The 27,891-nt window shown below is 44.9% G+C and overlaps 1 protein-coding gene across 1 annotated transcript; it reads right to left on the bottom strand.

Annotated features, from left to right (window-relative positions):
- Nucleotides 1-73: 73 nt before the first annotated feature.
- spata13 (spermatogenesis associated 13) lies at nucleotides 74-27,190 on the bottom strand. The gene is made up of 14 exons (XM_062985586.1): nucleotides 26,970-27,190; nucleotides 15,342-16,763; nucleotides 12,408-12,449; nucleotides 10,939-11,364; nucleotides 7,066-7,210; nucleotides 6,651-6,775; nucleotides 5,244-5,423; nucleotides 4,442-4,627; nucleotides 3,701-3,880; nucleotides 3,089-3,321; nucleotides 2,323-2,452; nucleotides 1,510-1,882; nucleotides 787-861; nucleotides 74-679 (listed from the first exon to the last, which is right to left on the bottom strand). Exons 1-14 carry the CDS (start codon nucleotides 26,976-26,978, stop codon nucleotides 498-500), a joined length of 3,708 nt encoding a protein of 1,235 aa, XP_062841656.1. The 5' UTR covers nucleotides 26,979-27,190; the 3' UTR covers nucleotides 74-497.
- Between the last annotated feature and the right edge of the window lie 701 nt (nucleotides 27,191-27,891).

The following is a 27,891-nucleotide window of genomic DNA, read 5'->3' as shown; positions in this document are numbered from 1 at the left end:
ACCAAAGACCTTACTATCATAAATGCTATATCAAAACATACATGAGTACAGTAACCACAGAGCCACACATCTATAAGTTACAAGTGTTTTATTTACAGAGCATAAAAAGTTATTAGTGCATCTAACCTTCAAAAACAGGTTCCAGCCTTGAGGAAATACGATTACAGCAAGTTGATGAATGTACATCATTGTCATTAACATCATTGTCATTTCGATGTGGTCAACAGGACAGGAAAATCAACACAAGCAGCACTTTTACCACACCAACTACATACAGTGAACAAATACTTTTGGCACTTATGTTCATATAGTCTCTCTTTCACCTCACACATCACAACAAAAACTCATGATCGTGGGGTTTTCAGTGGTCTCAGAAACACTGTTAGAACACAAACATACACACAGTCCTTTCATTTATCAACTTCTGTGGGTTCACATTGGCACCAGGGTTGTGCGCGGGGCTTCTTCATGTCACCGGATACAAACCCGAACCACTTTTATTTTCGGAACAGGGCGCTGCGAGTGAAGCTGTGCCACAGGTGCGCAGGTTTCCGCTTCGGCTCTGCTAAAGAGAAGACCTGCTGCTGGGGGATACTGGTCGGTACGGTTATGTGGCGCTGATGCATAGGGTGGAGAGGTTGGTGATGGTGAGAGGCTGGGTGCCCAGGATAATTCATATCTGAGCGAGGAGGAAAGAAAACAGCCACACAGTGAGTGTTAACACAGTAATTATAATACTTTATTATATTATATTACTGGTACTACATCACTGTGCACTTATCGTACTTTTTAGTTTGCCTTGCTTTGATTTTCTGGCATTCTGAATCGCTTGTTTCCTTTGAGTTTCACTGATCTCCATCCCTGGAAAAGAGAACAAATGAATGAATTCGCATACCATTTTTATATATTATATATAATGTACATCTAAATAATTAATTAATCATCTATTTTATACAAGTAACATCACAAGCCAATGATTCAATAAAATCACTGTCAAGTCACATTATCATGAGCATCAGCTGCAGCACGGACAGCAGCTAGACGGGCAGGGAGTGATGGGCTAGGTCGTCACAGCTATCCGGAGCCATGCTGACTGCAGTGAATCCCACAGCTGCAGGAAGGGGCGTGGAGAAAGATCCATAGAGCAAACACGACCATCGAGGTGGTCCCACAGATGCTCAATTGGGTTCAAATCTGAGGAATTTGGGGGCCAGGGTAGTACCTGGAAGTCTTGGTCATGCTCTTCCAACCACTATGGGACATTTCTAGCTGTGTGACGTGTCGCACCGTCTTGCTGAAAGAACCAGTCCGCCCCAGGGAGGATAATCAGCATGTATGGGTGTACATGATCTGTAAGGATGGATTCATAGCCATATGGGTCGAGAGTGCCTTCCACACCTTATATACCCACCATGCCAGCTCACAAAACGTGACTTCCTTCATGCCAGGAAACACCATTGACAGGGCGCCAATCTTTCACAGTTAAATAATCCTTGCTCTGGGACTCACCCATCTCCTGATCCTCTTTAACACGTCTCCTCTCCCGACTGAACGCCTCCAGCCACGCCTGCTTATCCTGGGCCTTCCTGCAGCTCAGCACGCACAGCACCTCCAGCGTATCTGCGTTACGTAAAGCGAACGCGTTACGCAGCGTGCCCAGATCCTGATGCCGCTTGTCCGGCTGGTCTATCAGCTCCATGCTGTCCATGTTGAGGCGCCCTCGGTAGTGCAGCAGGTCCCGTCTTAGCACATCCTTCTTACAAAAAATCAGCTGGTGGTCGAACAGAAAACAGCTGCGCTGCTGCGTCTTCCCGGCACGTACCACCCGGGTCAGCTCGCCGGAGTGGATCAGCTCCGAGCTCCGAGATAACACGTCCTCACCCTGATGAGAAAACAAGCGTCAGGAATGCAAACAAGAAGTCAGGAATGAAAACAACAAGTCAGGAATGAAAACAACAAGTCAGGAATGCATAAAAATACGGGAACAGCCTAAAGAAAACACCATCACACAACATGCTATTTAAAATGACTACTTACAGTGCAAATGATATTAGTGTTTATTATAATAATGCTTATTATGTATTTAATTATTACTTATATTTATTTTGTTGGTGGCTGATCACTAATCTAAAATCATTTGATGAGACCAAATGACCTGTGATGGACATTAGCAAAAATAGTTATTAAAAAATGAGACACAGCAGCATTTCTCTGTCGTACAGAATGCACGCGGCACATGTCGTTATTCTGGAATGATCTCCTGATGTGGAGATACAGCTGAGACAATACTGAAACACAGCAGTGCGTGAAAATGGACGTCACCTCCCAGTGGAGAATGGACACCTGCCAGTGAGCAATGGTGTCGATGCTCTCCAGCCTCCTCTTCCTCTCGTTGATCAGACTGGCCACGTTCTTCATCGCCTCGTAGGCTTGACACACTCCTGTATGGTCACTGAAACAAGCAGATATAAAGCACTCAGTAACAACAGTGTAAACATGGTAGTAACAGTGTTGCAGGATAATAGGGACAGAGCCAGTGGTAGTCTAGTAGGTTGAGCCTTCGACTGCTGGGCCCTTGAGCAAGGCCCTTTACCCTCTCTGCTCCAGGGGCTGATCCTGCACTCTGCGTTCTAATAATAATTGATGCAGTGCAGGTTTAGTTTTTAATTTCTGCTCCTCAGTTACTTACAGTCAGGTTTAATTAAGAGAAAAAATATAGCAGCAATGAGATTCGGGATAATTTACATTATAATAAAATATCTCGGTCCCGTTTCACATCGTGATTCAGGATCATTTAGGTCTATTTTCTTATAAACAGTTTTAAATCAACTGCCCACAAGCACTGACATTATGCAACATTAAAATAAACAGTCTGTGTTACTTCTGTCCTCTAAAAAACTGAATTTAGGTGACAACGTACAGTGAAATGACTTTTATATTCCAGAAAATACAGCATTAGCCGGCTGCATTTGGTCTGAAGCTCTGACTTCAGAGGTTTTGAGTTCTGATAATGATTCTGTTATCATCAGATTTAAATGTGTGTATATAAAAAACAGTGATTGGGTTTGATTATTAAGCGATTGATTACCTGTGATCCTTGGGTGTGTATTTGAGCAGCTCGCCCAGCTGCAGCGGGTATTTGCAGATCTTCTGTACAGGCGTGAGAAGAAACCCAGCAATGGAGATGTCGATCATCTGCTGCAGGAGGCGACAGGCCTCGAAAAAGTGTTTGTATCGGCTCTGCTTCATCAACCGCTGCAGCTCGGCACACGCCGCCGGATGCGTGTTGCAATACTCCGAGTATATGGAGAATCCTTCACCCTGATCGAAGAAATGTGATGTAAGTTACATTAGAAAATGATTGATGTGTGTGCGTGTGGTACATGTTTTATTGCTTATTGCTTTTATTTTAATACCATTTGTTTTTAAAAGGGGATAGCCAACAAGCTCATGGTCAGGTGTCCAAACACTTTTGGTAATACAGGTACTAATAATTCAATCAAAATGTCATGCTGGGCTTGATAAGTCATAGTTTAGATGTCTGTCACATGTATGAAGCATTATTATAAAATCATAATATGAATGTAAGTGAATGTATGTGGATGTCCTGGTGTCACCGGTAACTGGTCAGGAATGATATGACAGCGGTTATAACATAGTAACACAGGTGTACATGCACATATGTGCGTACGCAGCGTACCTGCTGAAGGAAGCACGCCCCTATTTCACTCAGATGAGGGTTTTCTTTGTCGTAGTTCTTCTCTAGATCTTTGAGGAACGTCCTCTGGAACTTGTAGATCGCTTCAATGTTGCTGAAGATGGTTCTGAGCTGGGTGTCTGTGAACATGCCCGGATGTTTCCTGCACTGACGGATGTAACCCTACACACAGATGAGGAGAGGACATTGACACCCCTGTTTGATTAACAAATGAAACTCGTTGTCATTCAGAGGTTTGGCCTGTAGGGAGCAGCATTAAGCAGCAACCGTGCAGAGTGCAAAAAGCTTCAACTTCCTATGAAACCTGTTTACTGGGGGAAAAGTGCTGGTCTGTGATTAATTTATCTCTCAGAGATTAGAGAAAGGAAGCATTTTAGATTCAAATGGAAAAGTCCACAGTGAATCATGGATGTTTACTTCTGTCCAGGACAAAGGTACAACAACAACTGCAAAGGAGCCAGGAGCGTATTCTTGCTTCGCACCCAGTGTTTCTGTCTCTAATTAAAATGAGTTAATAATACTAAAAGTGCAACTAATATTATTATCATCGTTATTAAGATGCGTGGGTGGTGCAGGGGTCTGTAAGCCAGCCCACTCCCTCTACCAGTAAGCTCTGGGTTTGAATCTTAGCAGAGCAGTGCTATCAGCCGGCCGGGCATCTAAACAGACACGATCGGCTACGTCTGAGGAAAAGGGAATACAAACCAAAAAAATAAGACTCACCTCACAAATGTCTCTCAGGTGTTTGATATAGACGCGCTCGGTGTTCATGATCTCCCGCACCACGTTAGCCCTCATCTGCTCCCGGTGCTCGGCGCTCTGGCTGTGCGGCTCTTTACAGAGCATCTCTCGCTGCTCGGGAGAATCCTCTACGTTCTCGCTCGCCGAGTCCTCCTGATTCACGCGCACCTACGACAGAAGAGCAAAATGAATCAACACCCAACCGTGCTCGCCACATGCGTGTATAATTATTTTATCTTAGCATTTGTATTGTAAAGACCACAAGTCTTTGAGTATCGACGTATTTGGTGAGGTATTTTATAGGATCTTACAATTACGAGGGATGTTAATATTTTTAAAATCATACTGTTTACATTTTACAATTGTATTAAGTTTGATGAAAGACCTACTTTTTTATTTGTTTTGGCATAATGTACGGTGTTTAATAGATCAATCAGGAGGAAGAAAGCTTCATTTGCACTGTTAAATTTCACACATCCTATCTGCTGCGAAGTAAACCGAGGTCAAAATGTGCATAACCCCGCCCATTTCAGGACTAATTTACAGTACTTCCCATCGTCCATTCAAAACAGCACAGTTCCCATGACCCCACCTCCCACAGCATCTGCCAATCAACAGCTGTTACCCTGGCAATGCTCCTACAATGCCCTCTTAACTCGCCCCCCAGCAGCCATTGAAGTTTTTGTGGCGTGCCGAGCTGTATTCGAGCTCGGCTTTGTTCCGCGCTCGTCCCACTGGGGGGGGGGGGGGGGGGGGATCCGAGCGCAGTTCAGTTCACACTTACTCTCACAAAGCTGGAGGGAAACCAGGCCTGACGTTCGCCCACCAGCCCCCACCACCAGTCCTTCTCCTGGGCATCCAGCACCCTGATGACGTCCCCGGCCTTGAAGGCCAGCTCCTGCTCGCCCATAGTCACGTGGTCCCAGAGGGCCTCGGCGTACACGGTGTGGCCGGACGAGAGGTACTGCGGCGAGAGCACACAGGAGAGGAGTTAGCTTAGATCTTTCGATTTGCAAAAAGTCAAAGTACGTATATTTTTTAGGAAATAAAACTATTATTTTTGACAGTTTTGACTCAAATGCTTCATTCATTATTTAAACAACGTGGTGTGATCTTCAAATAAGTCAAACTTGAAGACATACACTTTGAACCTTAAACACATCTTAATTTTTCTATTTCTAGTCTTTATCGAACATCATAAAATATATTAGTCCCAGTTTTTATGCGTATTAGGGGTCACCACAGTGGATCATTCTGGTCCACACACCTGATCTGGCACAGTTTTACGCCAATTAGAAATTCCAAAATAATTACAATTCCATAATTACAGTGACCTACTGACTAACCCATATAATCATTATAGCTTGTAGACTCAGCCACGCACCTAAGCAACCCACATAACATCAACGGCCCCTCCCAGGAATGACTCAACATTCAAACACACGTGTTTATATTCATAGCTTTAAGGGGCATTTCGATTACCGTGCTTATCACTACCGAAAGATCTTGCATTTTTCTTTAAGTACCGGCCGAATGTCAACAGAAAGAGAAAAATATGTGGCCATTCACACAGACACAGGAAGAAATCTGAGCCTTTTGTTAATCTAAATTGTTGTTCCGTCACACCTATGAGTTTCAAGTACAAACACTGCATACATGTATAGAAACTAAATTTTTTTAAAAATATGGACCGTCCGAAGTCATTATTGCTGGATTTATTTAAGTAAAAAATGTCTAATTGAACATTTTATGGCATAGTACACACAGATTTTTGGATTTCAGTGATTAACCGGTTAACCAATTACTGACAAAAAGTCATTCGATTGATGCTGTCGGATAAAAATGTTAATTAAATTCATTTCTAATAGCTGATGCGTCGCATTCGGAGATTTTAATATAAACAGGAACACTTCTTTATCCATTTATATAATTTACATAATTAAAATAATGAACAGCACAACTGTTAGACAGTAAAATCACAAACAGTGAAGCTGTTTTGTTCAACTCTGCACATGCAGATCTGTGTGTAACTAGCTCTGCCTGTAACTGATTTACTACTGACAGTGGTTGCGCAGGTGCAGGCGCATCCGCCCATGCATTAAACCCAGCCGATTTTAAAAGCGTAGCTCGTTACAGAATGCCCCGACTCACGCCCCTGCAGGCACACCCGTACACGTGTTCGGTTCCTGACCTGGTTGAGAGTGGACAAATCGACCTCTGGCTGCAGGTACGGTTTTCCTTGAGTGAGCTCATCGAAGCTGCCGTCCTCCTCGCTCACGCTGTCGTCCAGTCCAGCGCTGGCATCCGAGATTCCTTCTGCAGACACAAACACACCAGTTAAAACCAGTTAACATCACACTCGATCTCCATCTCACACACTTTTACCACTAGAGACAGGAGAGTCGGATCAGAGAGCCTCTCTGCGTGCACATAAACATGTAAAATATCAGCCTCGACTCTCATACAAATACAACTAATGTTAATCAAGTTAGCTATACTTATTTGAAGGCTTTATTAAATACAGGCTTTCTTAAAAAAGAACTAAGTTCAGTTATTATTGTTTCGATTTCTCATCATCATCATCCGATCAGAGCGTCTCTACTCACCACTGAGGACTCGGTGCTGTTTGCGGCGACCCACTCTGTCCAGACCTGTCGGAGTGCTTTGGGAGAAGACGCAGGGGCGCAGGCGTGCAGATACCGCGCGGTACGGCGGCACCCCGTGAGAGGGCACAGGAGGCCGAGCGACGGGCTACGACACAGCAACAGAAGCACAGCGCCGTTTATTGACTGTAAACCATTTACTGTGGTTTATGTTTACACAGACTTCACTTTTCAAGTGAGCAGTGAACCGAGTGAGGTTCTGAAAAACAAACATGGCACTGCGACCACAGGTGAATACAGAACGGGTCTGATAATGTAACGTAACCACACGTGTGTTTAAAACACTGATACCAGAGTTACGGCTGAGTGTGTGGAGTTCAGTGTGATTTATAACACAATAGAGAAAGTCTGTAACTCCATAGTGTCATCATGAGCTCAGTCTTTTCTAAACCAGTGTTTTAAGAGTGAAACTAAAGAGGTGCATTATGTCTTTTCTAAACTGGTTGTATCTCTATCAATTATGAATGGGGATTAGCAAAGTGTTTCCTGTTGACGGCTTAAAAACACGGTAATTGTGAAACGATGCGAACACACCATTACCCTCAGGACATTTCTAAAACACTGACCTATGATTTTTAAAGCCTACAAAACAGTCTGCACATGAACACAGTCAATATTTTTACACACTTATTAGTAAGGAGTGTGGCTGAAACACCTGAACTCAATAATTTGGAGTGTACTTTATATTCGATATGCTCCAACAAAAGGTAATTAGGGCATCTGCAAAAGATTGGGCACCCTACTTAATCAGAAGCCTTTTTATGCCGCTCAGGTGGCGCAGCGGTAAAAACACATGCTAGCACACCAGAGCTGGGATGTCGAATACATCGAATCGAGTCTCAGCTCTGGCTGCCGGCTGGGCTGAGCAGCCACACGAGCAACGATTGGCCTGTAGTTCATATAGGGACGGGGTATTGAGCCAGATGGGGTCTCTCTCTCTCTCATAACTAATGCAACTACGACCTCTGCTGGCTGACTGATGGCGCCTGCACAGAGGCGGGGAAAGAGTGCGGATCAGGGTGTGTCTCTCCGTACACAGGGCTGATCCGCAGCTGATCTAGTCTGGTGTAGGTGATAAAATGCATACGGCTGCTGCCCACGTGTCGGAGTGTATGAGTTGAGCTTTGTTCTCCTCAATCAGAGCAGGGATCGGAATTGGTGGAGAGGAAGCGTGACACAATCGGGCAATTGGACGCGCTAAACGTCGGGAGAAAGAGCATAAACAATATATATATATATATATATACAGTGTATCACAAAAGTGAGTACACCCCTCACATTTCTGCAGATATTTAAGTATATCTTTTCATGGGACAACACTGACAAAATGACACTTTGACACAATGAAAAGTAGTCTGTGTGCAGCTTATATAACAGTGTAAATTTATTCTTCCCTCAAAATAACTCAATATACAGCCATTAATGTCTAAACCACCGGCAACAAAAGTGAGTACACCCCTTAGTGAAAGTTCCTGAAGTGTCAATATTTTGTGTGGCCACCATTATTTCCCAGAACTGCCTTAACTCTCCTGGGCATGGAGTTTACCAGAGCTTCACAGGTTGCCACTGGAATGCTTTTCCACTCCTCCATGACGACATCACGGAGCTGGCGGATATTCGAGACTTTGCGCTCCTCCACCTTCCGCTTGAGGATGCCCCAAAGATGTTCTATTGGGTTTAGGTCTGGAGACATGCTTGGCCAGTCCATCACCTTTACCCTCAGCCTCTTCAATAAAGCAGTGGTCGTCTTAGAGGTGTGTTTGGGGTCATTATCATGCTGGAACACTGCCCTGCGACCCAGTTTCTGGAGGGAGGGGATCATGCTCTGCTTCAGTATTTCACAGTACATATTGGAGTTCATGTGTCCCTCAATGAAATGTAACTCCCCAACACCTGCTGCACTCATGCAGCCCCAGACCATGGCATTCCCACCACCATGCTTGACTGTAGGCATGACACACTTATCTTTGTACTCCTCACCTGATTGCCGCCACACATGCTTGAGACCATCTGAACCAAACAAATTAATCTTGGTCTCATCAGACCATAGGACATGGTTCCAGTAATCCATGTCCTTTGTTGACATGTCTTCAGCAAACTGTTTGCGGGCTTTCTTGTGTAGAGACTTCAGAAGAGGCTTCCTTCTGGGGTGACAGCCATGCAGACCAATTTGATGTAGTGTGCGGCGTATGGTCTGAGCACTGACAGGCTGACCCCCCACCTTTTCAATCTCTGCAGCAATGCTGACAGCACTCCTGCGCCTATCTTTCAAAGACAGCAGTTGGATGTGACGCTGAGCACGTGCACTCAGCTTCTTTGGACGACCAACGCGAGGTCTGTTCTGAGTGGACACTGCTCTTTTAAAACGCTGGATGATCTTGGCCACTGTGCTGCAGCTCAGTTTCAGGGTGTTGGCAATCTTCTTGTAGCCTTGGCCATCTTCATGTAGCGCAACAATTCGTCTTTTAAGATCCTCAGAGAGTTCTTTGCCATGAGGTGCCATGTTGGTACTTTTAGTGACCAGTATGAGAGAGTGTGAGAGCTGTACTACTAAATTGAACACACCTGCTCCCGATGCACACCTAAGACCTAGTAACACTAACAAATCACATGACATTTTGGAGGGAAAATGACAAGCAGTGCTCAATTTGGACATTTAGGGGTGTAGTCTCTTAGGGGTGTACTCACTTTTGTTGCCGGTGGTTTAGACATTAATGGCTGTATATTGAGTTATTTTGAGGGAAGAATAAATTTACACTGTTATATAAGCTGCACACAGACTACTTTTCATTGTGTCAAAGTGTCATTTTGTCAGTGTTGTCCCATGAAAAGATATACTTAAATATCTGCAGAAATGTGAGGGGTGTACTCACTTTTGTGATACACTGTATATATATATATATAAGTCTTTTAATTCTTGTTTTTCTTCCACTAAAGAACACTTTTAGTCAGGGACGTGTGAGGGCCAAAGGTTCAGCTACTCTTTCTTGAAGTAGTTCATAATAATTTAGGTTTTGTGAAATCCATTCTTCCATCCACCCATCCAATGTATGTGCATATTAGATCCACACCATGCTTACCAGTAGGCCGGGTGCTATTTTAAACCCAGTGCTGTTCCTTCCTGCTCAAAACCTTTGATTATTGTGGCCAATGTGTTCCATTTTTACTTCATCAGTTTCTAAAACACCTCTTGTGTATCTAGACGTTGTTTTGCAGACTTTATGATTAGGTCTTTGGGAAGGTTTTCGTCTACTGATGTTTCGTCTTCAATGCAGATCACTTATGCGTCGATGGAACCTTTCTGTAGGTCCTCGGCTGTCATGTGGGGGTTTTGCTTTGGATTTTGAAGAGCAGCTTACATGAGTTTTTTACTTCCACAGTTTCCTGCTTAACAAGTTTCCTGGACCCATTTATAGTCTTCCTCTGTTTGTAGCCCTCAATTAGCTTCATTTCAGATCCTCAGTCAGCTGCTTGAAGAATTGCATAGTTGTGAAGATTTGGCACAAGGTGTATTAAGACAGGTGATATATTACCCTCTGGAATTGTAATCTTCTGCCAATTTCCTTTGAATTCCTATTTTTGCCCTGCTTAACAAGTCCGAACAAATCGATTAAAGCCTAACAGGTCACGTTCTGAGACTTAACAGCTGGAACAGGGGCTAAACATTTGCATGCCACAGTTATAAATGAGGTTTTTCTTTATATATTAGTGATCCAAGAGAAGCTAACCATTTATACATGTTATGAGAGTTTAAGGTGACATTTCTGATATAATCATGAGGTAAATCAAGATTTGTGAACATTAAACGAAGCTCACCGAGGGTAAACAATCGCTGTCTTTCTTCTCATCAGGACAAACAAACAGATCCACTCCTATAACAGAGACCGGTCGTCTCCTCTTTCCCTCCACGTCCCCGTTAACGTAGCCGTTCTCCTTGTCGTGACTCTCAGTGCAGTCCTCCTGAGAGGTGAAGTCCATTTCCACATCCTCGTTAGGGACAGCGTACTTCTTGCACATGAGTTGACCGTAGTCTGAGATCGGGCGGGGTTTGGATCTGCTCGTTCTCCTCCTGGGCACCAGAGAGATGGGCGTGTCGCAGGACGAGGTCGGCGAGGTCGGCGTTGCTAAGGGTGACTCTGAGGCACAGGTGGGTGTGGCAGGAGGACTGATGAAGACGGAGTCGGTGCATCTCTCGCTGCTGGGTTTCGGAAGGTCGTCCAAAAATGGGGCTTCTGATGCCGCCTGGAATAAAAGAACCAGATGATGAAAATAAACGTTTAAATACAGACCAGAAATTCAATTCAGCACATGAGCAGAACATGTACAGAGATAAACGTCACGGCTTTATTACCCTACAATAGCGCCTGATCTCAGTAATACTCCGGTGACTGAAAGGACACAAACAAGGCTGTTATCATACAACGAGGACCAAGATGAAATAATATCCATAAGTTTGGTTGTTCGTTTGTTTATTAGGATTTTAACGTCATGTTTTACACTTTTGGTTACATTCATTACACAAGATTCATCAGTTCACAAGGTTATATCAGACACAGTCATGGACAATCTAGTGTATCCAATTCACCTCACTTGCACGTCTTTGGACTGTGGGAGGAAACCGGAGCACCCGGAGGAAACCCACGCGGACACGGGGAGAACATGCAAACTCCACCCGGCATCGGAAGCCCCATTCCGAAACCCGACAGCGAGAGATGCGCTGACTTTGTCTTCATCAGTCCTCCTGCCACACCCACCTGTGCCTCAGGGTCACCCTTAGCGACCGCCCCACCTGGGGATCGAACCCAGGACCTTCTTGTTCTGAGGCGACAGTGCTACCCACATAGCCACGGTGCCGCCCCCATAATTTTGGTTGTAATTAGGTTTCGGGTGTCTACAAAATCTTGGCTATGTGGTGGTGTTGCCCCACCTTTAGTAACCATGAATGAAGAATGCTGGTATCAGGTATCAGGATAAATATAAGTAGACTGATAGTGAAAAGCATTTAAATTCTTGCTGTTAAATTAAAATCAGCTCTGAAGTGTAATGAGTTTGCACATTTATGAGTCAACACGGGAGGAATGTATTTTCACCGGTATGGGTAAACATAACTCAGGAAACGATACTAAAAATATTTCACATCAGGGTTGCTAAAAAAAGAAAAGGAAAACCTGTGAAATGCATCGTATTAAATACGGTACAGATCCAGACCTGCACTCCTGTGTGGCCGATGTAGTGATTTTATGATTGCATCATTCCAATAAAGAGGACGTCTAGAGTCGGCTTACCTCTTGATGTTCAGTCTCGCTCTCCGGAGTCTTCCAGAAGCACTGAAACGGTACACAGTGGGTCAGCACCATGGCAATAATACATAACAACACTGCTATACATCTATACACAGTCAAACTTCTGATGATGGATCATTCTTATAGCCAGACTAATACAGAATAGACAGACATACAGAATTCAGAGACGTGTGTGTGTGTGTGTGTGTGTGTGTGTGTGTGTGCGTGTGTGTACGTGTGTTTGGTGCATCTGTGCTGTACTTTAACCCCTTTTCTCAGTATCCAGTCTGAAAGCTGAGAGTTGCTTTTAGGCAACGGTACTAATCATAAACCCGGGTAATGATTAACCCCGGTCTCGAGTGTAGCACAGCTGGGTCTCGACGTGCGCCACCAATCCAAGCGTTTCCAACCATCAGCCATCAAGGTGAGGTCATAAAAGTATGAGTCAGGAGCATGTGCTTGATAGGTAGCAAGATTATCTCATTCATTCATCCCTGTTGCTCAGGCTGGATCAACCAAGGCCAAACAATAAAAAAGGTTCCTGGCATTAGACCAGTCAGGTCAACAGTATGACCGCATGAGCAAGTACAGGGGTCAGCTAAAAGTCTGACGCAAGCTACAATCAATCCATGTAGTCCATCGAACGAGCTGTCTCTGTTACCACTTATCAAAGCATAATGCTCCTTAATAGACCCATTATAATCAGTGACCTTGAATGTAGGCAGTACGTTATTAACTTCATCCTTGAGTTCACCTGTCACCTGAGGACATTAAAGGTGGTACGCAGTTACTTCACAAAGCCAAGGGGTCATAACCTGGGACAGGACCCCCAAGGAATTACAATACAGCCCCTAATAACCTGTATAAGTCGTGCTATTGTTGTACTAAGGTACAGGCCAAGGGTGCAGGCTTAAGCTGAACGCCCGTGATCTTTGATCCCTCAGGTGATATGACCACATGGGCGAGGGATTAATCTGGCAAACCTTCGTCAAGCACTACAATACGGAGTTCCATGCACTTTACAGTGCAAAAAAAGAAGCCTTATGTTAACCATTTCCAGAGGCGATGTCGACTTCTCTGGGTTTACAGGCATCTAGGATGGACCATCACACAGTGGAAACGTGTATTGTGGTTAGACGAATCAGCATTGCAGGTCTTTTTTGGGAAAAAATGGACACTGTGTGTTTTGGACCAAAGACGAAAAGGATCCAGACTGTTATCAGGAACAAGACCAAAAGCCAGAGTCTGTCATGGTATGGGGGTGTGTCAGTACCAGGGTCTGTCATGTTATGGTGCTGTGTCAGTACCAGGGTCTGTCATAGTATGGGGGCGTGTCAGTGCCCTTGATAAAGGTCATTTACACTTCTGTGATGCAGCATTAATGCAGAAAAGTACACTGAGATCTTAGAGCAACATGTGCTGCCTTCAAGACGTCGTCTTTTCCAGGGACGTCCAGCATTTTTTAACAAGACTTACATTACAAAGGCACGGCTGCGGAAGAAGAGGGTACGGGTACTGGACTGGCCTGCCTGCAGTCCTGACCTGTCCTCACTAAAGAATGTGTGGAGGATTTTGAAACGAAAAATGTGACAACAACGACCCCGGACTGTTGCACATCTTCAGACGTGTTCGCAGGAAGAACGAGACTGAGGCCTGAAATGGAGGAACGGATGTTTATTAATAAATGAAATGAAGTTGAGCAGATAAAAGATGAAATATCTCAGATTCATTCTGTCTGACCTCAAATAAAAGTCAAAGTCAATGTAAAGAACACTGTGTTTTTTATTATTTGCAATTTCCATACTGTCCCAACTTTTTCTGATTTGGGGTTGTATATCTATATAAGTACGAATGTGCAAAAACACATTTTAGAAATAGAATCTGTGTTTAAAAATACATTGCACATCATTTTCAGCCTCGGAATGCGGTCACACTCTAGAAGAAGGTTCAGGATCCTTGCATTAAGCATTAACTCTGGTCTAACTAACTAACTCAAGGACTTATGACCCAAGTGTAGAGTAATAAAACCAACCAACAATCCAAATCAGCTGTTATATCGACAATAAAAATACTGCTAAAGCGGAAACGTAACGAAACTAGCAGGAGAACTGGTCAGTAGGAATGCCACCGTCGGTGTTAAATTGTTAATAAGGCTTAACCGGATCCTTCGGAATGCATTTCGTACAGGACACAAAACAGTATCCGGAAAAGGGTGGGAACTGAAAGTATGTCCACCCCGCACGAAGCAAACAATAAATTAGTCATAGGACTAATCACGTTCTGCAAATCAGCAACAAAAGCAACGGTAACGCGCCACGATCATTCAACAGAGTGGTTCTGCATGTAGAGCTGCATTTTACACCGACCAAGCATAACATAATGACCACTGACGGGTGAAGTGAACAACACTGACTATCTCTTTATCACGGCACCTGTTAGTTGGGGGGATGTATTAGGCAGCAAGTGAACATTTTATCCTCAAAGTTGATGTTAGAAGCAGGAAAAATGAACAAGCGTGAGGATCTGAGCGAGTTTGACGAGGGTTTTGTGATGGCTAGATGACTGGGTCAGAGCATCTCCAAAACTGCAGCTCTTGTGGGGTCAGTATCTATCAAAAGTGGTCCAAGGAAGGAACAGCGGTAAACCGGCGACGGGGTCATGGGCGGCCAAGGCTCATTGATGCCCGTGTGGTCCGATCCAACAGACGAGCTCCTGTAGCTCAGACTGCTGAAGAAGTTCATCCTGGTTCTGATAGAAAGGTGTCAGAAAACAGAGCATCACAGTTGCTGGGCTGTTTTGGCAGCAAAAGGAGGACCAACACAATATGAGGAGGGTGGTCATAATGTTATGCCTGATCTGTGTATGTTTATATCTTCCCCATGCAGTGTTCCAGTGCTCTACATGCCACTAGTGGTCAGAAATACAGTAAAATCTTACCTGTGGGTTTACTTTAACGCCGTCCGGTTTCTGCCCCGGTGTGGGGTCCGCACAGTGCTCGTCCAGCTGTTCCTCCACAGTCTCACAGTTCATCGTGTAAGACGTTTGCTGGTCAGTGGGAGATGTCGACGTCCCCGGAAGCTGCACCTCTGTGGGGCTGGAATGCTGAGCGCCATCAGGGAAGGTGCTACACGTGGTGGGCGCCGAAGGGGAAGCGTGGATGTGGACATCAGCCTCTGTTTTCTGCTCGTCGGGCGGTCGGGCGTGTATCGGCGCCGGCCTGCGTTGGCGCTCTGCGATAGGAAGGCAGGGAGTCCGGCGAGAGTAGTCATCGTGGAGCTGGCTGAGCGTAGATAAGGGTTCCTTCGTGGTAGGAACCGGGGTGGGTTTATGGTCGGCTGAAAGATCGGTTAAACTGCCAACGAATTTCCGCACCTTGACTCTGACTCCCGTGTTTCTTCTGCATCTGCCCGACACACACTCCTGCATGTCTACCGATGAGGCGCTGGCTGTTCTCTGGATTTTCTGGGCGCTGGGGCTTTCTGGGTGCTGGGGCGGATTCGAGGACACTTTGCGTCGGAAAGGGCTCTTGAAGATGTGCAAGTTGTCGGCGCTTTTGCTGAGCCTGCTAGTCAAGACCTTAGAATTCTCGTCAGATCCGAAAGGCATGTCGGGCCCGGCGGGTTCTATAGCGCTGCAGGGACGAGTGCGCGGGGTGTGGTCTTCAGACGTGGTGCATTCCGGTTGCTTAGACCCGTTGTCCAGTAAGGGTATGCGACCTGCTCGGTATGCCCTGCGTATACTCCGAGAAAAGTGGGAGTTCCGCTGTAGACCATACCCATCTTCCTCATCGTCGTCCTCTTCATCTAAAATGCGTATAACAGGTCCGACCGTAGACACCCCGTTGGTCACCGCCGGCGTCTCTTTACCAGTACTTCGACCACTTCCAGCGTTCAGCACAGGATCTTTTTTAGTTACCAGGAAACCGTTGCTGTAGTCAGTGTTTATAGGAAAGTCGTTTTCCTGATTGGTACCCGATACCCCGCTCCTGTTCTGGATGCTCTGGAGTACAGAAGAGCGCAGCTTTTTGAAGGAACCCATGAAGTGAAGACCGGTCGCCTGCTCAGAGCCCAGCGCACTGCACTTCCGCTGGAAGGAAAACATCCCGACGGCCTTGGAGGGACATGACTTATCCTGTCTGTCTGCAAGCGTAGAGTTGTACCAGGGCTGAGGGTTTAGTCCATTGACCTCACGCTTCTCGGAGAGAGCAGGCGTAACCGGGGTTTTACCTGCAGGATGCAAACATGGATTCGGTTTCTTCACCACGTGGGAGTTAGTGATGAGACTCTGGGAGGTCTCGGGATCGTTAGTGAAAGGGGTTCCATTCGACGGTTTACCTTGAGAAGCCTCACACAAAGTTACCTGCAAGACATGAAGACACGGAGGTCGGTGTTTAGAATACGGACAGGGGGAACCTGCTCAATTGCTATCAAAAGACCTACATTTACCACAGAGATCACAGAGAAGTCGATTTTATCCAATTGTTCATTTGACACAGTGCAGGGGAAATACAGACCCATATTTTGATTAATCAAACCTTCTAGTGCCAACAAAAATGAGATGATGGGCTGAGCTGATCACCCTTGGTATAACATTTATAACGCTTTGTAGTTCTACAATTACTGACTGTAGTCCATCTGTTTCTCTGCGTGCTTTGTTAGCACCCTTTCACCCTGTTCTTCAACGATGAGGACCCCCACAGGACCACTACAGAGCAGGTATTATTTAGGTGGTGGATGATTCTCAGCACTGCAGTGACACTGACATGGTGGTGGTGTGTTAGTGTGTGTTGTGCTGGTATGAGTGGATCAGACACAGCAGCGCTCACTGTTTAAAAGTCACCGCTGGACTGAGAATAGTCCACCAAACAAAAAACATCCAGCCAACAGTGCCCCGTGGGCAGCGTCCCGTGACCGCTGATGAAGGTCTAGAAGATGAGCGACTCAAACAGCAGCGATAGATGAGCGATCGTCTCTGACTTTACATCTACAAGGTGGACCGACTAGGTAGGAGTGTCTAACAGAGTGGACAGTGAGTGGACACGGTATTTAAAAACTCTACTCGTACCAGCACAACACACACTAACACACCACCACCATGTCAGTGTCAGTGCAGTGCTGAGAATGATCCACCACCTAAATAATACCTGCTCTGTGGGGGTCCTGTGGGGGTCCTGACCATTGAAGAACAGCATTAAAGAGGGCTAACAAAGCATGCAGAGAACTAGATGGACTACAGTCAGTAATTGTAGAACTACAAAGTGCTTCTATATGGTAAGTGGAGCTGATAAAATGGACAGTGAGTGTAGAAACAAGGAGGTGGTTTTCTAGGTATAAAACCTCAAACACAATACTGTGTATCCGTCATGTCCATGTACAATGTTGATCTTTTCTGACATTAATCAATATTAAATGAGGCACCTTTATAGACCTTAGCTGGCAAAACATACTATTCACTGCTTTTTCACAAGTGCAGGCTAAGTGGTGTTAGCAGTAGCTGTAAAATCTCTTTCCTAGGGGTTCCACCCCCCTCCAGTCCCCAGCTTGAAAGGTGTACAGTGCTCAGGCTTTGATAAAAGGTTTTCATGAGTATAATTAAGAATGAATAAAGCTCTAATCCACTGTGATTCATCGAACAAATTGCTGAGTTTTTACTCTAAGATTTTTACTCCAGGAACTTGGCATCCAGGGAGAGGGGGCAATGTTCTCACGGAAGGTTCTCACAGAGGGTTCTCACGGAGGGTTCTCACGGAGGGTTCTCACAGAGGGTTCTCACGGAGGGTTCTCACAGAGGGTTCTCACAGAGGGTTGTCATGAAGGGTTCTCACAGAGGGTTCTTATGGAGGGTTCTCACAGAGGATTCTCACAGAGGGTTCTCACAGAGAGTTCTCACAGAGGGTTCTTACAGAGGGTTCTCACGGAGGGTTCTCACAGAGGGTTGTCATGAAGGGTTCTCACAGAGGATTCTCACAGAGGGTTCTTATGGAGGGTTCTCACAGAGGATTCTCACAGAGGGTTCTTATGGAGGGTTCTCACAGAGGATTCTCACAGAGGGTTCTCACGGAGGGTTCTCACAGAGGGTTGTCATGAAAGGTTCTCACAGAGGGTTCTTATGGAGGGTTCTCACGGAGGGTTCTCACAGAGGGTTCTCACAGAGGGTTCTCATGGAGGGTTCTCACAGAGGGTTCTCACAGAGGGTTCTCACAGAGGGTTCTTATGGAGGGTTCTCACGGAGGGTTCTCACAGAGAGTTCTTATGGAGGGTTCTCACAGAGGGTTCTCACAGAGGGTTCTCACAGATGGTTCTTACGGAGGGTTCTCACGGAGGGTTCTCACAGAGGGTTGTCATGAAGGGTTCTCACAGAGGGTTCTTATGGAGGGTTCTCACAGAGGATTCTCACAGAGGGTTCTTATGGAGGGTTCTCACAGAGGATTCTTATGGAGGGTTCTCACAGAGGATTCTCACAGAGGGTTCTTATGGAGGGTTCTCACAGAGGATTCTCACAGAGGGTTCTCACGGAGGGTTCTCACAGAGGGTTGTCATGAAGGGTTCTCACAGAGGGTTCTTATGGAGGGTTCTCACGGAGGGTTCTCACAGAGGGTTCTCATGGAGGGTTCTCACAGAGGGTTCTCACAGAGGGTTCTTATGGAGGGTTCTCACGGAGGGTTCTCACAGAGAGTTCTTATGGAGGGTTCTCACAGAGGGTTCTCACAGAGGGTTCTCACAGATGGTTCTTACGGAGGGTTCTCACGGAGGGTTCTCACAGAGGGTTCTCACGGAGGGTTCTCACGGAGGGTTCTCACAGAGGGTTCTTATGGAGGGTTCTCACGGAGGGTTCTCACAGAGGGTTCTCACGGAGGGTTCTCACGGAGGGTTCTCATGGAGATCATTGTGCTTTTATTCCCACCAGCTGAGTTCCCTGTTGGTGCAATAAAGACACAAACTATGCTTTTAGACCGGACCAGCTGGCATCGTTAGAGTGACCTACAGTACGTCAGGTCACTTCCTCCAGCCTTGCTATGACCTCTGCCTCACTCACAAAACAGACAGAACCCAAAATCTTGCTCTAACCCACCCTGTCTATGCCTCGAAGCACCTTGTTATGAAGAGCTAAAAAAAGGAAACCGGCATTCCACCCTTTGTTTGACTACTGTTTTAAAGGAATGCAATTAAGTTTACTCCCGAGTCCCTCCTCGAGCTCGGCGTGCCAAAATGGGCCGCGCTTTCCAGCGTCTCAGAAGTTAATGCGCCAGCGTCTCTCGCTCTCTCCTCGCTCTCGGTCTCCTTGGCTCCCCGGTCACGTGATAAACGCAGGAGTGGAGTTAATTAGGAGCTCAGAGAGAGATACCCCCCCCCCCCCCCCTGTGTACACCCCTCCTGCACAGATACCAGCCAGAGCCAGGCTTAGATTAAACTCCCAGAGTGGAGGATTTCACGCTAATACGTTACAGGGGACCAGAAAATCCAGTTGAATACACTTAACCCCCATCGTTTCATGACATGTTCTGTAAATATGTAAGAAATGTGTTTAATTTACCTGAAAGCCTTAAAAGTCTTATTCTTAAACATTCTAAGCCACATGCATGATAAGTGGCAGCACAAAGTGCTCTGTGAGCCGAGCCAAGCCGAGCCTGTAATACAATATGGGGACGATACCACAATGCGGAACACAAGGAGTGTGTTTATCAAATAACTGCAATAAATCACACACTCACGTCTCTGCTCTTGTTGCTTGGTTTACAAGCACTACAGTAAAATCTACAAAATACAGAAACCACCTTCTTGTTTCTACACTCACTGTCTATTTTTTCAGCTCCACTTACCATATAGAAGCACTTTGTAGTTCTACAATTACTGACTGTAGTCCATCTGTTTCTCTACATACCTTTTTACCCTGCTTTCATGCTGTTCTTCAATGGTCAGGACCCCCACAGAGCAGGTATTATTTAGGTGGTGGATCATTCTCAGCACTGCACTGACACTGACATGGTGGTGGTGTGTTAGTGTGTGTTGTGCTGGTATGAGTGGAGTTTTTAAATACCGTGTCCACTCACTGTCCACTCTATCAGACACTCCTACCTAGTCGGTCCACCTTGTAGATGTAAAGTCAGAGACGGTCGCTCATCTATCGCTGCTGTTCGAGTCGCTCATCTTCTAGACCTTCATCAGCGGTCACGGGACGCTGCCCACGGGGCGCTGTTGGCTGGATGTTTTTGGTTGGTGGACTATTCTCAGTCCGGCAGTGACAGTGAGGTGTTTAAAAACTCCAGCAGCATCGCTGTGTCTGATCCACTCGTACCAGCACAACACACACTAACACACCACCACCATGTCAGTGTCACTGCAGTGCTGAGAATGATCCAACTCCTGACCATTAAAGAACAGCATGAATGTGGGCTAACAAAGCATGCAGAGAAACAGATGGACTACAGTCAGTAATTGAAGAACTACAAAGTGCTTCTATATGGTAAGTGGAGCTGATAAAATAGACAGTGAGTGTAGAAACAAGGAGGTGGTTTTAATGTTATGGCTGATCGGTGTATTTAGGTTCACCTACCGCCACACGTCTTCTGTATTTAAGAGCCCGGCCTGAGATTTAAACCCTATTAAATTTATAACCAGTTGAATTAAATAAACACAGATGTTGCACTAACATAAGACACCACGTGACAAGCCAATCAGCATTCTTAGTTTAACCAGTTTTATGAAAATGAGCCGTAAGTCGTCAGCATTACGTCTTCAACTAAAATGTCACCTTTTTTTCATTGATGACGGATGAAATCATACAAGGTTAAACAATTAAACCCACCATACCAGTTCTAGTTATCTACCCAGACGAGCAAGTCACGCCGGCCTGCCACGAAACTATGAAAAGATGAGGATGTCATACTTTCAAGTTTAACAACAAACAAGTAAACAATTATGAAAAACCGGAATAGTGGAGACTGAAAAATGCTCAAGTTCCTGTTAGGACAATGAAATCATTATAATAAATGACTGAGCTCAGTGCCTTAATGTCTAGCCGGCTACAGGTTATCAGTACCGGCGTCGTCCTGGTCACGCTAAAGGAGTCTCACTGCGCTAAACCCTCGGTCGCCATGTGCTGTGCTCATCATCCTCCTCAGATCTAATCTGCTTAGGGTTTTAATAACCCGACCACGACCGTTCATGCATCTGCGCGTTCACAAACACACCAGGCTGAGGCGAGACACAGATTCTTCCGTTTAGAGGAAACGGCTCAGTCTGAGCTCAGCGAGAGGCCGACGTACAGCACGAAGAGCTCAACTATGCGGTAAAAGAGAGTGTAATTTAGTCCCGCTTACTCACTGCCCCTGCATACCATGTTGTGCCCCAGTTGCTTTTCATGTCAGGTGAGAAGGAAAGCGATTGTCAGGGTGGAACACGCCCTGCTGGTGCCGTGGGAAGCCTGGTAACAGGGCCGGCTCCTCGGGCATTTGCTTACCACACGCTGAACTACAGAGGACTCCTCTCGGCCTTGGGCTTGGAACAAAACCTGTGGGGACGTTGTCGCTGATGAAGTGTGTACTCACGCTCAAAAGTACCACAGTACCAAAATAGTTGGTTGAATAATCGATATGCCTGTATAAGCATTCCTAAACGATTATATATGCAATGCAGTCCATTCTAATGTCTGGAACCAACATTTTTTCACCCCATCCCAAAGGTACTTGGTGCTCCCTACACCCGTGTTATGCCAGCCATTCCTAAATAAGGGTTTCCAGGGTTCAGCCTGGCACTTGCCTCTTTCAGCAGGTTGGTCTTCAGTCAAGGGCACTCTCAGCGAAAGCACCCTTGGTGGAGAACCACTCAGCTGGTTCAGCTTGTCAGATGAACAGAAATGGTTGGAGATTGACCAAATGCCTTCAGCCTCTTCAGATTAATCATCTGTGTCCCTGTCCAAAGACCTCCGATGGATTGGTGCCCTGTCCAGGCTACTCCTGCCTTGCACCCAAAGATTCCTGGTGTCACTGACTGGACCAGTGTTTTTTTTATCAAGCGTTTGATAAGAATGAAATAAAAATGAAATAATAATTGATATTTCTTTTTATCTTGTCTTTCAAGTCTCATTCCAGCTGCACAAAGGAGCACGAATTCTCAATAATGCACGCAAACCAGTACTGAGAGTGTACACAACACAAAGCCTCTTCCATCAACAGCTCCAGGAATGTGCATCTGTGTGGTAATGGGCGGCTAAGTAGCAAACGGGAGTAAAGAAACGCTGCTCGTAAGTTATAGCCGTCTGGACTGAGGAGGCACACAGTGAGAGACAAAAATCTGCCATGTGAGCGTCTGTAGATAGTGCTGCCTCCATGCCTTAAGTACGGAGGAGGACATTCCAGCACTCATGAATGTGTTGATGGGTGGTGATAAAACATCTGTTAGAAAACAAAAAGCTTTCATTGAGACGTGCCTTAAAAAAAAAAAAAAATTAATAATAATAATAATCATAATCACTGCGGGAGAAGATTTAACCCGGCAACTAAGCTAAGAAGAGATTAGCCTGTGCATGACCCCATTCAAAGCATATTCAGTTACCCACAAACGTTAAAAACTGTCTCTTAGAGTTGCCCGTATCAGTACCCACTAATGTGATTCTATTAAAATGCTTGTTAGTACAGAACTTTATGATTTGGGACACAGCCTTTGGTTTAATGAGAGGCTGTAAAATTGGACATAAAATAGCTCTAGTTTACACAGACCAGCAGCAGACCAGTATAATTAAATCCTAACAACAATGCTGTACCTATACACTCGTACCAGAACAAACCAGCCTTGGCAGTTTTTGGCCAGATGCCGTTCCTGACACAACCCACCTATTTATCCAGGGTGCACTGATATGTGTCCCCTCGAAGGCTAGGTTCACGCCGCTCAGGTGGCGCTGCATGGTATCGAATCCAGCTCTGCCTTACCGGCTCGAGGCCGAGTGGCCAAATGAACAACGACTGGCCAGTTGTTCAGTTGGGGGCGGGACAAGGGGCCGGAAGGGGGTTTTTCTCTGTCAGAATGGTGCAGTTACGACCTCTGCCGGCTGATTAGAGGTGCCTGCACAAGAGATGAGGAAGAGTGCTCTTAGGGTGTGTCTCTCCGCCTGCAACGCTAGGTGGCGCCACACTCGTCAATGTGTAGGTGAAAAAATGCAGGCGGCTGCTGCTCATGTTTCGGAGGGGATGTGGGTTCGCTTCGATCTCAACGGTCAGGGCAGAGTTCGGCATAGACGATGCAAACTGGATAATTGGACGCGGTAAAGGGGGAGAAAAAAGGGGAGAAAATGCAATAAATAAATTAAAAAAAAATAATAATAAAAAGCTAGGTTCACATATCGCCATGTGCCTTCTGTATTTAAGAGTCCATGATTTGAACCCCCGGAACTGATAGTACAGATAATAAAACATACAACATCAAAACCCTGAAAAATAGCTCAGAATTTGTACACAATTGTAATAAATAAACCAGAACAACACACACTAGCATGTCATTACCCTGTTAGTGCCACTGCCATGCTGAGAATGGTCAACCATCCAAACATCCTCCTGTCAGTGGAGGTCCTATGGGAGTCCCTTCTAATTAATACGTAAGGTACAGGGTGTGGCAAAGCATACAGACCCACTGATGTGCTCCAAACCTACAAAAATCATCCGTATATCTCATCAAATAATGAACGAATGTACGTACCAGACAGGAGTGACTTAATAAGTGCTGGATGAGGGTGAACACCTACATGATAATAACACGTCTGCACAACATCACAGCGACCACAAACACGCCTATAAAGTACCAACCAATTACGACAAAAGAACAATAACTGTGATGATTATTACAATCAGTGCATCACAACAATCCCTACAACCACTTCAATAACACAGCATGTTACAGTGACTCCAAAAACAATCATTATATCTAAGTAAGAGCACTGCAATATACACCGATCAGCCATAACATTAAAACCACCTCCTTGTTTCTCCACTCACCATATAGAAGCACTTTGTAGTTCTACAATTACTGACTGTAGTCCATCTGTTTCTCTACATGCTTTGTTAGCCCCCTTTCTTGCTGTTCTTCGATGGTCAGGACCCCCACAGGACCACCACAGAGCAGGTATTATCTGGGTGGTGGATCATTCTCAGCGCTGCACTGACACTGACATGGTGGTGGTGTGTTAGTGTGTGTTGTGCTGGTATGAGTGGATCAGACACAGCAGCGCTGCTGGAGTTTATACACCTCACTGTTTAAAAGTCACTGCTGGACTGAGAATAGTCTACCAAACAAAAAAACACCCCGCCCCGTGGGCAGCGTCCTGTGACCACTGATGAAGGTCTAGAAGATGACCGACTCAAACAGCAGCGATAGATGAGCGATCGTCTCTGACTTTACATCTACAAGGTGGACCGACTAGGTAGGAGTGTGTAATAGAGTGGACACTCCAGCACAACACACACTAACACACCAGCACCATGTCAGTGTCACTGCAGTGCTGAGAATGATCCACCACCTAAATAATACCTGCTCTGTGGTGGTCCTGTGGGGGTCCTGACCATTGAAGAACAGCATGAAACAGGGCTAACAAAGCATGCAGAGAAACAGATGGACTACAGTCAGTAATTGTAGAACTACAAAGTGCTCCTATATGGTAAGTGGAGCTGATAAAATGGACAGTGAGTGTAGAAACAAGTGTATATATACACTGTGTGCACAATTATTAGGCAAGTTGTATTTTTGAGGATTAATTTTATTATTGAACAACTACTGTGCTTTCAGTCAATTCAAAATGTTAATAAACCTTAAACCTGAATATTTAAGAAAGTGAAAGTGAGGTTTTGGCTTTCTTAGGAAAATAGCTACGTGTGCAGAATTATTATGCAACTAAATAAAAAACTAAAATTTTCCCATCTCACTTGTTTATTTTTATCTGTTAAAGTGAGAATAATAAACAAACAACTCAAAATTAACAAATAAACATTTCTGACATTTAAAAAAAAATCAGTGACCAATATAGCCACCCTTCTTTTCAATAACAGCCAAAAGCCTTCCATTCATGGAGTCTGTCAGTTTCTTGATCTGTTGATGATCAACTTTTTGTGCAGCAGCAACCACAGCCTCCTATACACTGTTCAGAGAGGTGTACTGTTTTCCTTCACCGTAAATCTCCCGTTTAAGAAGGGCCCACGAGTTCTCAATAGGGTTTAGGTCAGGTGAGGAAGGGGGCCATGTCATTATTCTTTCATCTTTTAGGCCTTTACTGGCTAGCCATGCAGTGGAGTACTTTGATGCATGCGGTGGAGCATTATCCTGCATAAAAATCATGGTCTTCTTGAAAGATGCAGACATTTTAGAAAGTGTCTTCTAAAAACTGGCAGTAGGTTTGGGAGTGGATTTTGAGTCCATCTTCAACCCGGAAAGGTTCAACAAGCTCATCTTTAATAATACCAGCCCATACCAGTACCCCACCTCCACCTTGCTGGCATCTGAGTAGAAGAGGAGCTCTGTGCCTGTTACTGATCCAGCCATGGTCCCGTCCATCTGGTCCGTCAAGAGTCACTCTCATCTCATCAGTCCATAAAACCTTTGAAAAATCTGTCTTCAGATATTTCTTGGCCCAGTCTTGACGTTTCAACTTATGTGTCTTGTTCAGTAGTGGTCGGGTTTCAGCCTTCCTTACCTTGGCCATGTCTCTGAGCACTGAACACCTTGTACTTCTGGGCACTCCAGGTAGGTTTCAGTTCTGGAATATGACAGCACTGGAGGATAATGGTTCCTGGTAGCTTTACGTTTGATTCTTCTCAAATCTTTGGCAGTTAATTTGCATCTTTTTTTTTTTTAACACATTTCTTTTGACCCTGTTGACTATTTGCAACAAAACGTTTGATGGTTCTGTGATCACGGCCCAATATCTTAGCAATTTCAATAGTGCTGCATCCCTTTGAAAGACATTTTACAATTTTTTACTTTTCAGAGTCACTTAAATCTCTTTTTTGGCCCATTTTGCCTGAGAAAAAGAAGCTGCCTAATAATTATGCACACCTTAATATAGGGTGTTGATCTTCTTAGGCTACACCCTCCCACATTACACAAATACACAATACCTGATATGCTTAAATACAATAAGCATTCAAGTTTATACAGCTTGGAGTTGGAAAAGATGAATAAAAATTATGATATGGTCAAAATACTCACTTGCCTAATAATTGTGCACACAGTGTATAACTGACTAGTATAAAGCTAGTATTATATGCACTACTTTTACCGTTAATAGTTCTAATACTACAGTAACACTCAGCACTATGTAACAATAACTACACCCGTCACTATGGTAACTCCTGTCACTATGGAGACGGTTGGGGGTTTGGGAGCAGCGAACACAATGAATGTTGCCCCTCAGTGCAGAAGATCCCCCTCCTCAAGCAACAAGTCCCAACAAACACAACTAAAGCTTAAATATATATATATATCATCTTCTGCTCACCAGAACCGTCTGTCTTTAGCTATTTATTTCACACGCGTGTTTATTTGAAGTAAAACTGCAGACACGACACGTTAAGTTGGGACATACCTTCCTCATCCTGCTGTACTGGTGCTTTCTGCAGCCATTCAACACTGAGCTTCTTCACTCGGCGTCCCACAGAGTCCAGATTCCGCTCGGATTCACCTATTCAGCTCCAGCACACACAAACCGATCGAATATTCATCCAGACACAAACCGAGACAACCGAGAGCTCAAAACTGCCTCAAACCGCCGCGTCCCAACACTTTCAGAGCAACGGAGCCAGTCTGAAGTCCTTTTAAGCGACTGTACTTCACAAAACAGAAATAAAAACTCGATAACGAAGCTAAACAACCTTTAATAAAGTCAAAATAAAAGTTTAAAACTAGTTTAATTCCCCTCAGCTCAGGTCGGGTGGGAGTCAGTCTGCCCTGAAGGCGAATTTACTAACCAGCATCGGTGCACTTGTCGCTCTGATAGCTCTAGAACGGGGTTGCCAGATTGGTAATAATGTCACGCAGGGTTGCCAAATATGTGTGGAAAAGAGTTACTCAGATCTGAATTGACGTGGGTGTTTCGATTATCGGAAATACACTTTGGACCGGACGCCAATCCATTGCATTGCGACACACACACACACACACACATACACACACACACACACACACACGCACACACAGACATGAATATTGATCCATTGATTATTTTCAGATGTTTTTGTATATTTGTGTAAACCCTTTCAAATCGTATTTTTTGTTAATATTTGTGAAAATTTTAAAACGTTCTAACTGAACAATAATACACTGTAAGTTTTCAAACAACTCTTGGAATTATTTAGGCTCATTCAAATAAAATAAGCTGTAAAAGCCAAACCTTTAAAAAATAGCAGTTATTTAGTAAAAGCCCAGAGAAACTGGACAAAGACCTGCAATGGATTGACATCCTGCCTGAGACATTTCTGCCTTGCACACAGTTTCCCAGTGGAACTGGA

This window comes from Trichomycterus rosablanca, chromosome 23, assembly GCF_030014385.1.
Source record: "Trichomycterus rosablanca isolate fTriRos1 chromosome 23, fTriRos1.hap1, whole genome shotgun sequence".
Lineage (NCBI taxonomy): Eukaryota > Metazoa > Chordata > Actinopteri > Siluriformes > Trichomycteridae > Trichomycterus > Trichomycterus rosablanca.
Note: the sequence above shows the minus strand (reverse complement) of the source record. Positions and strands in the feature narration are given on the sequence as shown.